Here is a 16,754-nt window from a genome sequence, read left to right as displayed (position 1 = left end):
CAAGGACGCTTACAGTTACCTATTAGTGAAAATGATTGTTTTAGAAATCCAGCATGGAAAAAGAGACTTGACTGAGGGGGAGGGCTGTGCAGTGGGCAGGGTGTTTAAGACAGGGTTTCTCTGTAGAGCCCTGGCTGTCCTGGAACTCACTCTATAAACCAGGCTGGCCTCAAACGCAGAGATCCACCTGCCTCTGCCTCCTGAATGCTGGGATTAAAAGCATGTGCCACCACTGCCCAGCTAAGACTTAATTTTTTTTGAAGTTATTATTTCTGCATCGATGGGAGGGTGCCACTTATATGGAGACCCATGGAGGCCAGAAAAAGAAGTCAGATCCTGAAGCCGGGGTTAGAAGCAGCTGTAAAACTATACCTGTGGGTTCTGAGAACTGTCCAACTGTCCATGTATACTCTGGATGGACAACAAGCACTCTTCATCACTGAGCCATGTCTCTAGCCCTGACCCCAACTCTATTTATTTAAAGACTGGTCTCATGTACCGCAGGCTAGCTCTGGAACTTGCTATGTAGTACAAGATGCCATTGAACTGATCCTCTGGCCCCCACCTCCCAAATGCCAGAATCAGAGAGACATGCACGGCTGGACCTGGCTCCTTCCTTTTTAAACAGGTACTGGCTAGAATTTGACATCCTGTGACGTGTGCTGTTGAATAGACGGACAGTCACTTAACAGTGATTTTCATACAATATAGTTTTTAATATCTCTTAATACGATGGTTGACAGCATAGTTAGAAATGGGTCTAGAGTATCTTTCACCATAGTCTCAGCCCTCCTGAGAGGTGACGGCAGGACCCCGAGGGTCCCCGCCACAGATGCCTGGCTCAGCATCTGGGCCATTTCTTGCTCTGAGAGACTCAGAATACTAACCAACATTGGGGCCATAGTTCGTTGGGTGTGCCAGCATCTCTAATCTGGTCTTCCCCCTGAGAGAGTTAGAACCACACAGCACAGGCCAGCAGCAGCTGAGCCCTTGGGGACCAAGCCCTGCCTCCTGGTGGTCTCAGATGGCCACAACAGTCCTTGTGGGTGCCATCCCACAAGGTGCCACCAAAATCATATTTTTGCTTCCCCTGAGAGTTTGCCTGACGTTCCCAGAAGAAACAGCAACTTTCCACACACGCTAGCTCGGAAAGATAACCTATCTCCAGAATCTTCCTGGATACGGAAGCATTCCCATAGTGCTTTGTGGGAGGGAGAACAGAAGCTCCCAGGGGTCTTTGCCCTCCTGGACAGTGCAGTCCACAAAGACTGTTGTGGCCATCTGAGACCACCAGGAGGCAGGGCTTGGTCCCCAAGTGGCAGATTCCTAATTGATCACCACATCTCTCCCACAAAGGACAGCAAACTCACCCGGGGCCTTCTCAGGCAGTGGCTCACCCAGCACTTGGTGAGTGGAGGATGCTGGGACATGCCAGCTGAAGTACGTGACTGCGAGTCTGGGAATGGGGCAGGTATGGGACACTCACTGGATTTTACTAAAGGAAAGTTTTTACCTCCTGTGCCATCTGTGAATTTCTATGTGGAGGTAACCTTCTGAGGGAGTCCAATACTCTTAAAAAAATATCATTGCTTCTCCCCCATTGTGTAACATGAAGCAAATGATGACCAGCCTGTTAACCCTATCATTAAGGAAAACAAACAACATGGCCCTTAGAGTTTTCTTATTTTCACCTTGCTTTTATGTTTCAAGTGATGGTTGGGATGCAGAACTTGTAGCTTAAAAGAGGCAGACACTACTGAGGAGGGGAGAGGCCCTTGGTGTGGCCAGTCACCTATGAGAGATCTGGACTCACACTTGGACAGAGCCCTGGACTGGCCAGTCCTGTGAGCGTTCAGTCCTGGCCATCTGCTGCATCGTTCAGTCACTCACATCTGGAGGCAGCCGTTTCACAAATGTTTGTAACCTGCCCTAAGGACCCTGAACTTCAAGGCCCACATCAAGGAGAGTCAGTAGGTGACCAGCTTTCTCGGGAAATTTGGACTTTCAGCTGGACAAAGGGGGTATCCACAGTCCCTGGAGTCCACTAAGTGTTGAGGAGGGGGAGAGGCCCCAGGCCATCAGCCAGCCTCTGGAGCCGGGCCTGCGTCTGCACCTTCAGCCTCCACCTGATTGCTCTTGCCCAGCTTCTTAAAGCTCTCCAGAAAGGCCTTCCAGGTCTCGGGCACGCTCTTCTCCAGCAGCCAGCCCTCACTCTCACACTCGGGGTCCTCCGGGTTAGACACACTCTCCAGCGCTGTGTGGAGGTAGCGGAGTCCGGCAGTGATGCTCACCTGGTAGGGAGAGAGGAGACTTAGAGCAGACATGAGGCTTAGCTAGGAGGGCTGTTAGGACAACATGAGCAGTGGCAGCTCACATCTCCCTGGATGTGGGGCTGGGGCAGATGGTCACATTGCGACCCATCCACCCTGGCCTCCCTTCCAGCCCCCTGAAGGCGTTTAGAACATCTGATACTCTCTGCCTAGATCATCATGGCTCTTCAGTCGCCTGTTAATCCAGAGCCGACCCCAAGTGACCCGTGCTGTGCCTACCCCTCCTCTTCCTTCTTCCTGCCCTTCCCCCCACCACATCGACCACCCCAGTCCTTCACTCCATAGTCCACCCTGTCATGGTGTGTTGCTTTGTCCATAAGAATGTCAGCAACTTTACCGAGTGGGATCACAAGGTCACTTCCTGGGCTGGCCAGTTAGCTTAATGGGTAGAGACTTGGCTGCCAAGGAGCACAACTTTTGTTTGATTTCCCCCTAGTGGAAAGAGACAGCTGACTCCTGCAAGTTGTCCTCTGACCTCCACAAGTGTGCCATGGCGCTCATATGGCCAAACATGTATACACGCGCACACACACACACACACTCACACAAATATAACCTTCTTAAAACTCACTCCCAGTCCAGGCATGGCGGTGGTGCATGTCCTTAATCCCAGCACTCAGGAGGCAGGGGCAGGTAGGTTTCTGTGAGTCTGAGCCAGCCTGGTCTACATAGAGAGCTCTAAGACAGCCAGATCTATGTAGAGAGATCTTGTCTCCAAACAACAAAAGAGTCACTTCTGGGCCTGGAAGATGTCTCAGCAGGCAAGATCGCTTGCTCTTGCAGAAGACACAGGTTCGGTTCACAGTACCCACAGGGCAGCTCAGAACCATCCGTCACTCCAGTTCTGTGGGATCTGATGCCCTCTCCTGACCTCCACTGGCACCAGGTGGACACATGACGTGCATGCAGACAGCCAGGCAAAGCACTCACACATAAAGTAAATCTGAAAAGATGGAAAATCGTTTCCTCTTCTGCACATCCTGGGTGTGCAGTCATGAATGGATGCTGGTCTCCAGCTGTCCACGTTTCTGCACCAGCAGCCGCGTGCCAGACTCTGGGTCCTAAAGTATCAGGATTGGCCTACCAGCCTGCACGTAAGTGGCTGCGAGGCTCCAAGAGACAATGACTGCATCTTCTGGCTTGCAGATTTTCTGAAGAGGTGACAGCTGCCTCTGGTGGATGGCATGGGACACGAGGCCAGGTTGAGCTGTCAGCTGATTGGTGGTTGGCATGGTGGGTACCATTTTTTCCTTTCGTTTTGTATTCCACTCACTACTTACCTCTATGCAAGCTCAAGTTTCCTGTGCAACTCTGGGCTGTTTTCTAAGAGACTGTCCCCCTCCCCCATACATTGGATGCACCCCCACACCCCAGGCCCAGAGCACACAGGGTGGGACAGTACCTCACCAAACATCTAACAGTGGTTGCACTGGGGTGTATTAAATTGTAATGATAGTGACTGGCCAATTTTAGGTATTATTATTGCCTGTCGAAAGTTTACTAACATGTTTTATAATGGGAGAAGCTATCTTCTCCTGAAGGAAACCCACCACACTGTGGACTCTGCACTTGATAGTGATCTGCCCCTTTGTCCATGTTTGATCATCTTCTGACTGGATTGTAATGCACAAGGGGTCAAGGCTAAGTTAGGACACTACTCGCAGCTCCAGCAGCCTACTGCCTGTGACAGCTCCGCTCCCTAGAGGTTGAGGGTGTTCAGACTCCCTGGCCCCCTGAACTGGTCCCATGAGCTGGGTTCCAGCAGTGGTGAGCTAGAAGGTGACCAGGACTCCACTGCAGTCTACAGGACAGGCATCTTGTCATGGACCTAAGGTTGGTGACTGTCAACCTGGTGGCTAGCTGCTCCCCTCGGGACACTCATCCCCAAGACTGCCACAAGGTGTTATCAAGCCAGTAAGTGGCCTTGACATCAAAAGCTGTCACATGTGGCCCTGTCACTTCCCACGGTGGCTTAGAAGAGGTGTATAGATATGCCCTGAACTTTTCCGTGCACTACAAGAGAGATCCAAGAAATCTTCTCTAATAGAAAGAAACTTCCTCAGCTAGTGTTTCTGTCTTGCTACATTTTGGTTTTGGAGAGTAGGGTTTTTTTGTTTTTTGTTTTTTGTTTTTTGTTTTTTGTTTTTTGTTTTTTGTTTTTTGTTTTTGCACGAAGCACGAATTTACCCCAAACTAGTTTGTAGCCTGTTCAGCACCTAGAACAGCTCCTAGCACCATGTGTTAGCGTATCCTTCCAAGGATTATTTGGACAAAGGCAGATTGGGGGAGGGGGAGTGCTGAACTTCCAGAAACTACAGAAAAGGGAATTGAGCCTTACAGATGACATAAGATTAGACTAGCATGTAAACACCAACTAGACTTCCAAAAGTACAAATCGATTTAGACGCTCTTGCCTGAATGAAGGTCCCAGCATATACGTACACAGGGACTCCCAGCAGTCCCCAGAGGTAATGCCATCATCCCCGTGTAACAGTTTACGTAACCATCCAAGGCCTCAGAAACAAACAGGGAAAGTACTGGGAACCCCAAAGTCTGGCTAAGTGAAAAGCCAAGCACAAGAGGTTGTGTAGCTTCCCATTGGTCCATGCATACCAGGTGTCCACAATAGGTACACACGCGGGCACAGTTACAAATGAGTGTTACTGTTTAGTGGGTGTGAAGTTTTCTTGGGGTGGGGGGCGAGAATAAAATGTTTTAGAACTAGGTTGAGGTGGTGGATATGTGCTACTGTGAATATAATAAACGGCTTAATTTTGCACATGCCTTTAATCCCAGCATTTAGGAGGTGGGGGCAGGCAGATATCTGTCAGTTTGAGGCCAGCCTGGTCTACTTGGGGAGTTCCAGGACAGCCAGCTCTCTATATAGAAAGACCCTATTTCAAAAATAAAAAAGGAAAGGAAAGGAAGAAAAAGTCTATTTTTTTGTTGTTGTTGATTTTTACCTAAATACTTTTTTGTAAGTAATGACACCAGACACGATGGCACATCTGTGATCCCAGCTTTTTGGGGATACTGAGGCAGAGGATCATGAATTCAAGGGTAGCATGGGCAACATAATGAGAGTATGTCTCAACTGCATGGCGGTGGACACCTCTTTCCTGGTACTGGGAAGGATAAGGAATTCTGGGCTAGCCTTGGCTACTTATCAAGTTCAAGGCTAGCCCAGATTACCTGAGACCCTGTAGGGTTTGCTCACCAGGTCTGTCTTCACCATGTTAAACCCAAGTCTGGCAGGCTCCCTTCCCCAGCCCTCTGTGGGCCTACCTCAAAGAGCCAGACGAGAAGTGTGACGACGCCCATGGAATTCATGAGGCTGCTGTAGTAATTCAGCAGAGCGGCCCTGCAGCCCCGCAGCCAGAGGTTGAGCTCCTCAGTCTGATGGTCATAGCTGTAGTGCGCCGAGTTGTTGGTGAGCTGGTACTGGATACAGGGCCGCGGGGAGCTGGGGTTGCAGCAGCTGAAAGGGACGCCGTCCACCAGGTACCGCCCATCCACGTTGCTCTTGATGCGACTGGAAGAGAAACAGCCTGGCTCAGGTTCCGGGGACATCTCACCAAGCAGCAGATCCTCCCATGCCCCGAGAACCTAGATTTTCATTCATATACAGCCCACCACATGCCAGCCGCTGTACTAGGAACTACAAATAGGACAGCGAACCTATTTCCTGGAGTGGATGTTCTAGAAGGTGGAGGCAGTATTTAAACCCTCACCCTTCACCAGCCATCTCTCCCCTGCATAGATCACTCATGACCAACGTCTGCTGTGGCTCAGGGCCTGTGCAGAGGCAGGGCATGGAGGCTGGGGATGGGCAGGGCATGGGGGCTGGGGACAGGCAGAGCCCTCACCTCTATAAACACACTGACAGCAGAGTCTCCTTACTGACTTTGAAAGGCAAGGCTGTGTCCTCTGCTCACTGAGCCACCAGGCAAGGCTCCCAGCCACCCCACATGTCTGTATTAATTCATGTGTCTTTAAGGTCTGCTGTGCCTTCACAGTGATCCACAGTCCCAGAGGAAGCTTTACAGTGAAAGGTCCTTCCAGCCCCCACACACTGTACCAGGGCTTGCCAATAATTCCTCCAATAGCACGCTTAAGATGTGTGTGTGCTTGGCTGGGCATGCTGGAGCATCCTGCAATCGAGACTCTCGGGAGGTGGAGGCAGCAGGATCAGTTTAAGGTTACCCTCAGCTACACAGCGCCTTCTGGGCCAGCTCAGATTACAAAAGGCTGTCTCCAGAGATAAATATATAAATAAAGGCTAAAGAGACAGCCCTCTTGGTAAAGAGCTAGACAGAAGGATCTGAGTTCCATCTGCTGATGTGGCAGCTTGGGCTTTAGGGACTCAGATAGATTCCTGGAACTCACTGGCTAGCTAGTGTAGTTCCAGGCCAGTGAGAGATACTCTGTTGTGAGGAGGAGAAGGAGCGGGAGGGGGGAGGAGGAGTAGGAAGAGGAGGAGGTGGCAGTGGTGGTGGACGGCACCTGAGGTCACCTGAGGTTGTCCTCAGCGCTCCACACACACCCATGCATTCTCGTGCCTGAATGCCCACACACCCTCATACATATGCATAAAATAAAGACTGTCTTCGAGCCCTCATCTGAAAGAGCCCACGTCGGGCTGGTGAGATGGCTCAGTGGGTAATGGGGCTTGCTGAGCTTGGTGACCTGACTCTGATCACCAAGACCATGTGGTAGAGAAAATCAGCTTCCACAAGTTGTCTTCTGACCTTCGGAGGCGTGGTGCGGAGCATGCACACCTGTAGACACACCACAGACACACACATTGATGAGGATAATAAGAGTTCATTGTTTTTAAAAACTGTAAAGCCCACGCGGTTGCCTTACATGCTGGCCTTAAACCTTAGAGACTCATCCATCCATGGAGAGTGTCCTGGATTTTTTTTTTCTTTTTTATTTCAGTGAGCTACATCTATGGCAGCATGCTGTGGGGGTGGCCCATAGGGTCCATAGGTTTGTTCACATGGATATAGACGGTGAATCTATACAAGTGCTCTATGTCTGTGGGTGACCCCTTCTTAAGCCTCTGTCATGTAGCTAGCCAGCCAAGGAAGAGACTAACTGGACCACACCGGTCTGACCAAGCTCTGATGTCTGTAGACCAAGTAGATGAATGGTACCTCGGAGTTTTGTGAGGTTATCACCATCACCACTATCATTATCATCATCGTTGTTATTATTATTATTATTATTATTATTATTATTATTATTGGAATTCATCAGTGTCTTACTTTTCTCTTACATTTGTTACTGTGTGCACATGCCTGTATCATGACACCATGTGGAGGTCAGAGGACAATTTGCAGGAGCTGATCCCGCCCACTCCTCCCACAACTAAGCCATCTCACCTGTTCCCTCCGACTTATCTCATTTTATGCTCTCTTTCCAAGAATATCCTTTGCCTTAGGGTCCACCTGTGGGCCTTTCCTATGAACTGCCTGCTGCTTTCCACTGTCGGGATTAGTTAAGGCTCTAGGTAAGCTGCACACAGTGGCGTGGGTTATGCCGTATGTCCACATGCCCTTCATTTTTCATGGGCAAGGTGCACTACCTAACAAATAGGTGGCACTAGGTGGCATGGGCATGGGATGGGTAAAAGAACTGACCACCGACTTTGACTCCTGCCCTGTACAGACCAGCTTCTTCCCTTTAGACAAATTTCTTAATCCTGATCTGCCTTGGCTTCCTTGTGCTGTGAGGATTATGTGACGAGACAGGTTTAAAAAAAAATGCAGCCGGGCGTGGTGGCGCACGTCTTTAATCCCAGCACTCGGGAGGCAGAGGCAGGCGGATTTCTGAGTTCGAGGCCAGCCTGGTCTACAGAGTGAGTTCCAGAACAGCCAGGGCTATACAGAGAAACTCTGTCTCGAAAAACAAAAAAAAAACAAAAACAAAAAAACAAAACAAAATAAAACAAAATGCTTGAAGAGGCCGTGGCGCACACCAAATACAAAGTGAGGGTGAGCGCATGCGCAAAGTATGGCTCTGCGGGCAGTGGTCACACAAGAGCCATCCCTAGTACTGGGGAGCCCACATCAGGTTAAACAGACCAGAGGACAGGGTAGCTGCAGAGCAAACTTCTCGCCAAGGCAGAGTGCGCAGGCTCACTGCCCCGTGGGAGGCGGGGGGGGGCTACATTAGCCTTGGCCGCTGATGAGCCATCTTCCTGATGATGCCTTTGTGCCCCGGAGAGCATAAGCCAGATCTTGCTCGGCTTCTGCCAAGCTCCCAGGGCTTGGGTTCGGTGCGTGGCCCATACAGTACTAGGCCAGTGCTGGTGACGGTGCTGGAGGGGTGTTGGCAGGGCCTTCGGGTGCCCTTAAGGTGAGGTGAAGCCGGTACACCTGCCTCTCGTCTACCCCAAGGATATCTGAAATGGGGGTCAGACTGGTAGTCATGAAGCTGAGGCTGGCAGAGGCTCTCATCGCTCCATCCCTGCCCTCTTGAAGGCCCGTGGCCCTGGGCACATGGAGCAGAATTTCATCTCTGAGATGTTTTCTCCCTCCAAGAACCCAGGACCCTCATCTGGCTTTACTCAAAGCCGAGGACCCCCACTCTCAGGTGCCGTTCTTGCTGCCGACTTGTAGACTGTCCCCGGAGCCTGCACATATATTCCCCCGGAAGCCAGGCACAGGTGTGGGTTTGGCAGAGAACAAACTACAGTGTCACTTGTTCCGTGATGCCGGTCCTTTCTGGACATGTGTGGGGCGGCTGTGAGCCCTCATCACCTCACAGACTCACGGGTAATACGAGTCACACATTTGACTAAGCTTCCAGAAAGTCCTGCCTCCTTTCCACGGAAAGCCCTTTGAAGAGGACCTTGAAGAACCACCAGACGATTGTGTAGAGAAGGCAGTGGGACTCTGAGGAGGACAATCTCATCTAAACCCACTCACTTCCTACGGCCTTGACTTCTCAGGATGCCTCAGTCTCTCTCCTACATTGGCCTTTAACTCCTATTGCCATTGAGGGTGCCTTGAACTTCCGAGGCTCCTGCCTTCACCTCCCAAGTGATCACAGGCATGTGCCACCACTCCCAGTTTACGTGGAGACGGGGATGCATCTCAAGGCCACTGTCACACTGGGTACACATTCAACCAACCGAGTGCCACCCCACGCCTACTTCTCTGGGCTGCTACCTGGGGACAGTGAAGAAACATGACCTTCTCCGCTCCTCCTGTACCTCAGGAACCACTGCCCAGCCCCACTCCGGTCCCTACACTCACCCCAGGTGCCCCCAAGATGAAGTAAAGCCCGCACACCTGCCTCACCCATGCCACGAGTGTATCTGAAGTCACATAGCGATCATGGGACTGAGGCCAGCAGAGACTCCTGAGTGTCCCCAACTCTCCACCTCCCCTTCCTAACCTTCGGTGAGCAAGACCTGGCTGGCCTCCACAGGACGTGATAATGTCTCCCTCAGACCGGGGGTTCCCTGAGAACAGACTAAATTCCTTATATAGCTCCTCATCACCTGAGTGGTGTGGCAAAAAAAAAAGCTAAGCAGAAGGGGCGGGGAGCTATACATCCCACTCTCTAAATAGCCACCAGGGTCAGCTCTCCCTCTACCACAGTTTCTTAGAGTCTCACTCTTTAGATGAGTCACCAAAGGTCAGAGGTCAAGGGAATGGCCCCCAGTTCCCCCAGCTGTCCCTCTGTTCCTTGAATAGAATTAAGTCACTGAATGACTGAATCCCAAGTCACCCACTAAATTCCATGTTTCTCCAGAAGAGTCTACAGGCTGCCTTGAGATTGCCCTGGCTGTGGGGTAGTCTAGAACACAGGCTCAAAACCTAATGCCCGCCCCCACCCCCACCCCAAGTAGAGTACTTTTACAGCCTGGGAACTACTCTGATATAAATAGTCAGCTCACCCCTAAGGAGCTCTGCACTGACCTGGCTTTGTCTTAGGAGGTGAGGGAGGCCCTAATCTGCCAGAGGAAAGGAGGGCAGGGCCCTAAGTAAACAAGGTGATACAGGGTTAGGGACACAGTTATATGCCGCAGGGCCCAGGGAAGTCCCACCTGAAGCTTGGCCCTTCCTCCCCTGTGCTAAATTGGGGTCCTTCTTCGGGACCCAACACCCCAATCTGATGAAAGAGGCAAAGCCCTAAAATGAGATAAAAGAAGCTCTGGTTGGGGACAGATACATGTTCCTGAGGACTGGGGTCATTCCTGGCCTTGCCTCCTCCTTCTGCAGATGTCAGGCAGTGACATCACAGTATGTCCCTTCTTCCAGGCTCATCCAGGACCCCCAGCTGAGGAGGGATGCCATGGCACAGTTACAGCCTCCGGGACAGCCGGCAGAACCAGGGTTGCGGAGGGAAGGTTAAGAGGGGGGAGCTGTGGTTTGGTGGGGCACCTCTTTGCTATATGGGGTACTGATATAGAAACACCAAGGCTCACGCATCCCTCCACACCCTCCACACTAAATACATACATACATACATACATACATACATACATACATACACACATATATGCATACATACATACATACACACATACATACATACATACATACACACATATATATGCATACATACATACACACATACATATATGCATACATACATACATGCATACATACATGTTATTTTAAATTTCTTTTTAAAAGCTTTTTGTGGCTAGTCACATGCCCTCTGGCCTCATCCCTGCCATCAGAATCATACCCTAATGTTGCTGAAAATCCAGAAAATAAAGTAGTCTATTTCTCAGGGATGGGGGCTCAAAATACAAATAAATAAACTTTACAAACTTCCAAATTTCCTCTTCCTTTTTTAATTGTTTTTGTTCGTTAGTTTGTTTGTATGTTTGTTTTTGTTTTTGTTTTTCAAGACAGGGTTTCTCTGTCCTGGAACTTGTTCTATAGACCCAATTGACCTTGAACTCAGAGACCTGCTTGCTTCTTTTCCTATTTTCACACCTCTTACTGTGGTCAATCATATGTTCAGAGAGTACAATAGCAAAATCCCTCCAGGACAGTGGGATTAAGATAATTTCGTCCCAGCAAGTTGGTATGGTACACAGAGGTACATTTTAAAAGTCTTTTTTAAAGACATACTATTTATTGTGGCGGGGCCCAAGCATGTCACAGCGCTTGTGAGGTCAGGGCACACTAGCTAGAGTGAGCTCTCTTACTGTGTGCCATCGAAGTCACACTGGTAGACTCAGCAGCAAGAATCTTCACCCACTGAGCTACCTTGCCAGTCCCACCGAAGTAGTTCTGACTGAGTTAAATGTCCACTTGGAAATTTGGGTCCCCTGGTCATTGGGAGTAGAAATGACCCATCATTTCTCTACTCTCAAAGCAAAAAGGAATTTGGAATTACAAAGAAACTTTTATATTGTTCTTCAAAGACTGGCTCTAAGGAAAGGCAAGATGCTGACAGAGAGGACTGGGGGAGGGGCAGCTGAAAGGTCAGCTCCTGCCTCCTGCGTGAAAGAAAGAAGAGAAGGAAGAAGGGGAAGGGAGAGGGGGAGAGGGCGGGAGGAAGGAGGGAGAGGGAGGAAGAAAGAGAGGGAAGGGAGAAGGAGGGATGGAGAGTGGGGAGGGGAGGGGGAGGGTAGGGGAAAGGAGGGGAGGGGAGGGGAGGGGAGGGGAGGGGAGGGGAGGGGAGGGGAGGGGAGGGGAGGGGAGGGGAGGGGGAGGGAGGAAAGCAGGTAGGCAGGAGGGCAGCTGTTGAGAAGGTGGATCAGTGGTAAAGCAGTTGCTTAGCGTGCCCCAGGCCCTGGGTTATGTAGGTCCCTATCAATGAGTGGGGAAAGGAAAGAGTCCCTAGGGGAGGACTCACTACTGCTCTGCCGAGTGAGCATGGTATTAAACCAACTCCTAAGGACTTATTACCCCACATGGGAGCGTTCTCAACCTCCAGCAGAAAGGCTCTGACAGTAGACAGTGAGCGCCAGAGGCTCGAGACTGGCCAAGGGCAGAAACCAGAGACTGCAGAATGCTCTGCCCTCAGTGGAACATCTCTATCACACCCTGTCCTCCCAAGGCTCAGGGATCGCCCTGGGGGAAGGAGACAGAGCACACGAGACCCAGTGGACGGCTACAGGAAGCCAGTGCTTTCTAGACACCGAAGGGCAAGGGCATCTATAAACTGTTCACAGCTTTTGACTGCATGCATGAGACCTGTGAGAAACCAAGCCTGAAGAGGTGGATGTGGACAGGAACTCCTCTCACTGAGGAGTGACTGACAACTAATGGCTGCCAGCCAGGACTGGGGGGCAGTTTTCCTCAGGGGTGTGGGCTCTGATAGACTATTCATGCTCTGGTAGATGGCCAGACATTCGTGCACATACCTAGAGCAGTAACTAGACTCCATTTATTTGAGAGAGAGAGAACTTAAACCTGGGAGGGAGGGAGGGAGGGAGGGAGGGAGGGAGGGAGGGAGGGAGGGAGGGAGGGTAAGGTGGGGGTTAGAAGGGCATAGGGTGGAAGGGATTAAAATACATCAGACACCTGTGAAACTCGGTCAATTTGAAAAGGAGAAAAAAGAAGCGACTCCATCCGGAGTCCACAGTTAGAAAAAAGAAAAGAGAAAAGTGGCAGAGATGGGTGAGAGCCTCTTCCACCTGGTTTTAGTGTTGTCCTCTCTTGTGTCCAAGGGGCTACTTATTTCCTGGCTTCACTTCCTCCCAGCTGACTCATGCAAATCCCGCCCTCCTGCCCTGTCTGTCATCGGAAGGGCAGAACTGGTCACAATCCTCTCCTTGCCTGGGGATTTGTGGCTGTAATCTCCTTCCACAGAGAAAATGACAGCCAAGCCGTGACCTTCACTGGGCCTCCCTCCACCCGAGGAGCAAAGCCTGGTCTAAGTTAGATGCCAGCTGCCCAGGAGCCTCTGGGGTGTCAGCCAGGGCATGTCACAGAGCACGCCCCTCCCTGGAGAGCATCCTCTGGGAAGAGTAGCCTGAGCTGACGTGGAGGCTCATTCTCCCTGAGCCCTCCCCACCACAGAGCTTCATCTTCACACGTACCAAGCGTACCTTGGGAAACCTTAGCTGTGCTGTGCCAGCAAACAAAACAGCTCTGTGGATAGCGGGGCTTGCCATGCTGCGAATGCCCGCCTGAGAGGAAGTGCTGGGACCACCACGCCAAGATAAAACGGACTCCCTGCAGCCATCCCCTGCCCTCTGCGCACACTGTATACACGCACACAGATAACAACACACCAGGCATGGTGGCACATGCCTTTAATCCCAGCACTTGAAAGGCAGAAATAGAAGGATCCCTCTGAATTCAAGATTAGTGTAGTCTACATAAGGAGTTCCAGGCAGCCAAACTACATACAACCCTAAAAAAATAAATAAAAAAAAAATTTTTTTAAAAAAAGGAAGAAAGAGAAAGACCAGAACAAGCAGGCATTTAACTAACACCTGCTATATACCAGGCATAGACAGACCAGGCAAAGTACTCCAGGATCACACATTCCAGTATCTTTCCTTGAAAGATGGGTAGGGGACGCAACACCAGAAAGAAGCACAACCCAGAGCTGCTTGCCTGCTTCCCACCCTGCATAACAGGAAGATAAGTCACCATATCCAAGCACAGACTCCCATAGGCACCTTTGGCCTTGTCAAAAGCTTAGGAAACTAAGGTGCAAACCAGGAAATGTCAGTTCTATGACAGGCGCAACCTCAGGTAGAACAAGATAAGTACGGGGGTGGGGGGGAATAGCGTGAGCTCTGAAGACCCCATTCTTACTGTAGGAAGGGGCCTGTGTTCTGGCTCTCCTGGTAATTCCCATCTATCTTAGCTTATCACTCCACACCTTTGCCCCGCCTCTGCCCGATGTGAAGCTGAACCAAATGAGGTTGCCACCATTGAGGACCAGACGAACCAGGCTGCTGGCAATGTCACAATGGTCCAGTATAGTGCCCCTCACCCAGACATCCGTTCTATACTCAGTAGAGGGAAAGGGGGACTGGGCAGGCTGGGGAAATCGAAGACCTGGGTCGGAGCGGTGGCTACTCACTCTTTGACCTCCTTGGAGGAGAAGTCCAGGTAGCGATTGCTGATCCACTGAATCTCGAACCAGTCCCGGAAGCCGTTGTTCCCACAGCACTTGAACTCAATCTGGAGCATGTCGATGGTCTTTTTCATGAAGCACCGGCCGGGGGTGTCCGTATCCCGATAATACTTCATCCCATTCTTGAGTCCGTAAGCCAGGGTGCTCTCCAGGGAGCCCCGCAACAGAAAGCAGCAGAGAGCCACCAGGAAGAGGATGACGTTAAAGAAGATGCAGACAGCCAGGTACGGCTTCAGCCAGGGCTTCCACTTGGCGTACTTGGCCGGGTCCAGGGCATCATAGCAGATCTTCCCAGCCAGAGAGTTGAAGACACAGGACAGGACCCCCACCCCTATCAGGGAGTTGGGCACAAAGTGGCTCTCAGAATTATTCATCACTTCGCTCCTCTTGCGAAGTTCAATCTTCAAGAACAGCCCCAAGCTGAAGAGGACGATGCCGGCCAACACGGACAGCCAGTTCATAAGCCAGAGCCCCTGGGCCAACTTGACCCGCTTCTTCTGGTCAAACTTGACTTTGAGCAGCGCCATGCTTACCGAGTGCGTTCAGCAGCCTCCCACGGTTCAGCTTCCACTCCTAATCCGAGTGAGCTCCGGGGCTGGACCGCTAGGGTCTAGGGAAGAGCACCATGGGCCCAAGCTGCAGGGAGTTGCCCATTTTGGGGCCTCCCTAGCTTGGGATCCCCGTTAACTCAGTAACGGTAGCCGGAGCTAATCTAGGCCGCCGTATCTGCAGAGTCCTTCCCAGCCAAGGAGGGACAGTCCGAACACTGCAGATTAAAAAGTGGGATCCACAACGCAGTCACTAATCTCTTTAGCCAGGGTCATCCCATTAGACAAAGCTATGCCAATACAAAACATGGCCAGGAGGAGTCTCCGTGTATATACATGCTGGACCCAGCTCAGCTCAAGAATCCAGAGCCAAAAGGACAGAGGCTGGCTAAAAGAATAGGCTGGGCAGTTCCTGCACGCCTCAGTGAGGTTCTTTTGGGTCTGTGAGTCTGAGGCCAAGAGAGGGGATTGGAGAGATGGCTCCGTGGTTAAGAGCACTGACTGCTCTTACAGAGAGTTCAGACTTGGTTCCCAGCACCCACACAAAAGCTCACCCCCATCTGTAACTCAGTTCTAGGGGATCTGATACCCAATACTGGCTCCCATGAGCCCAGACACATAAATGATTCACAGACCTACACGCAGGCAAAACCAGCATTCACATGTGTTAAGATTACAAACAAAGACAGCAGTGGCCCACACTGTCAATCCTATCACTAGGGAAGCAGAGTTAGGCATATCTGAGTTCCAGGCCAGCCTGGTCTACAAAGGAGTTCCAGGCCAGCCAGGGCTACACAGAGAAACCTTGTCTCAAACTAAAGATCACAAACAAATAATTCCAGATTCCAGCCCTATCTTGGTGGTTGGGTGTTTTGTGAGTTTGTTTTTATTTTAGACAGGGTCTCGTTTTGTAGCCCAGGGCTGGCCTGAAACTCACCTTGTAGAACAGATTGCTTCAAATGCACAGAGATCCAACTGCCTCTGCCTCTTGAGTGCAGGGACTAAAGGAGTACAGTAGCACACATGGCTACTTGTAGCAAGTTCAAGGTCAGTGGGAGCTGCTTGAGAGCCTATCTCAAACAAACAAGCAAACAAAGAATCAACCAAAGGAGCAATACATCTGCCACTGTGGTCACAGCAAGGGGCATGGGAAGCCTTAGGGAGTGAGTCTGCTATGTTTTGTTGCTGTTTGGGGTGGGTTTTTCTGTCGTGTTTTTCCTTGTTAAGACAAGTTCCCTAGAGCCCTCATATTACTATACCAGGCTGGCCTCCTCGAAATTGAAGAAATCTTCCAATCTCAGCATCACCACGCCAGTTAATTGTCATTTCTAATTAGTAGATATTTTTCTAAGATTTATTTATTATATATAAGTACACTGTACTTGTCTTCAGACACACCAGAAGAGGGCATCAGATCTCATTACAGATGGTTGTGAGCCACCATGTGGTTGCTGGGAATTGAACTCAGGACCTCTGGAAGAGCAGTCAGTGCTCTTAACCACTGAGCCATCTCTCCAGCCCCCAGTAGATATTGGCTTACAAAATTGTGAACAGAAAATACAGAGTTACCATCCCCAGACGTCCCAACCAGGACTAGCTTGAATGACTCTGTTATATTTTTATATTGTTTTGTTTGAGACAGGATTTTGCCTTGTGGCCAAGGCTAGCCTTGAATTATCCCCCCTTTCTGACTCAACGGCTGAAGTATACTTTTTTTGTTTTGTTTTGTTTTGTTTTGAGACAGGGTTTCTCTGTGTAGCCCTGGCTGTCCTGGAACTCACTTTGTAGACCAGGCTGGCCTGCC

The 16,754-nt window shown here is 50.5% G+C and overlaps 1 protein-coding gene across 1 annotated transcript; it reads right to left on the bottom strand.

Moving 5' to 3' along the window:
• Positions 1-692: 692 nt before the first annotated feature.
• On the bottom strand, positions 693-15,148 carry Prph2 (peripherin 2). The gene is made up of 3 exons (NM_008938.2): positions 14,349-15,148; positions 5,616-5,862; positions 693-2,291 (listed from the first exon to the last, which is right to left on the bottom strand). Exons 1-3 carry the CDS (start codon positions 14,927-14,929, stop codon positions 2,079-2,081), a joined length of 1,041 nt encoding a protein of 346 aa, NP_032964.1. The 5' UTR covers positions 14,930-15,148; the 3' UTR covers positions 693-2,078.
• Positions 15,149-16,754: the final 1,606 nt, after the last annotated feature.

This window comes from Mus musculus, chromosome 17, assembly GCF_000001635.26.
Source record: "Mus musculus strain C57BL/6J chromosome 17, GRCm38.p6 C57BL/6J".
Lineage (NCBI taxonomy): Eukaryota > Metazoa > Chordata > Mammalia > Rodentia > Muridae > Mus > Mus musculus.
The sequence above is the reverse complement of the archived record's forward strand: the minus strand, read 5'-3'. Positions and strand labels throughout refer to the sequence as shown.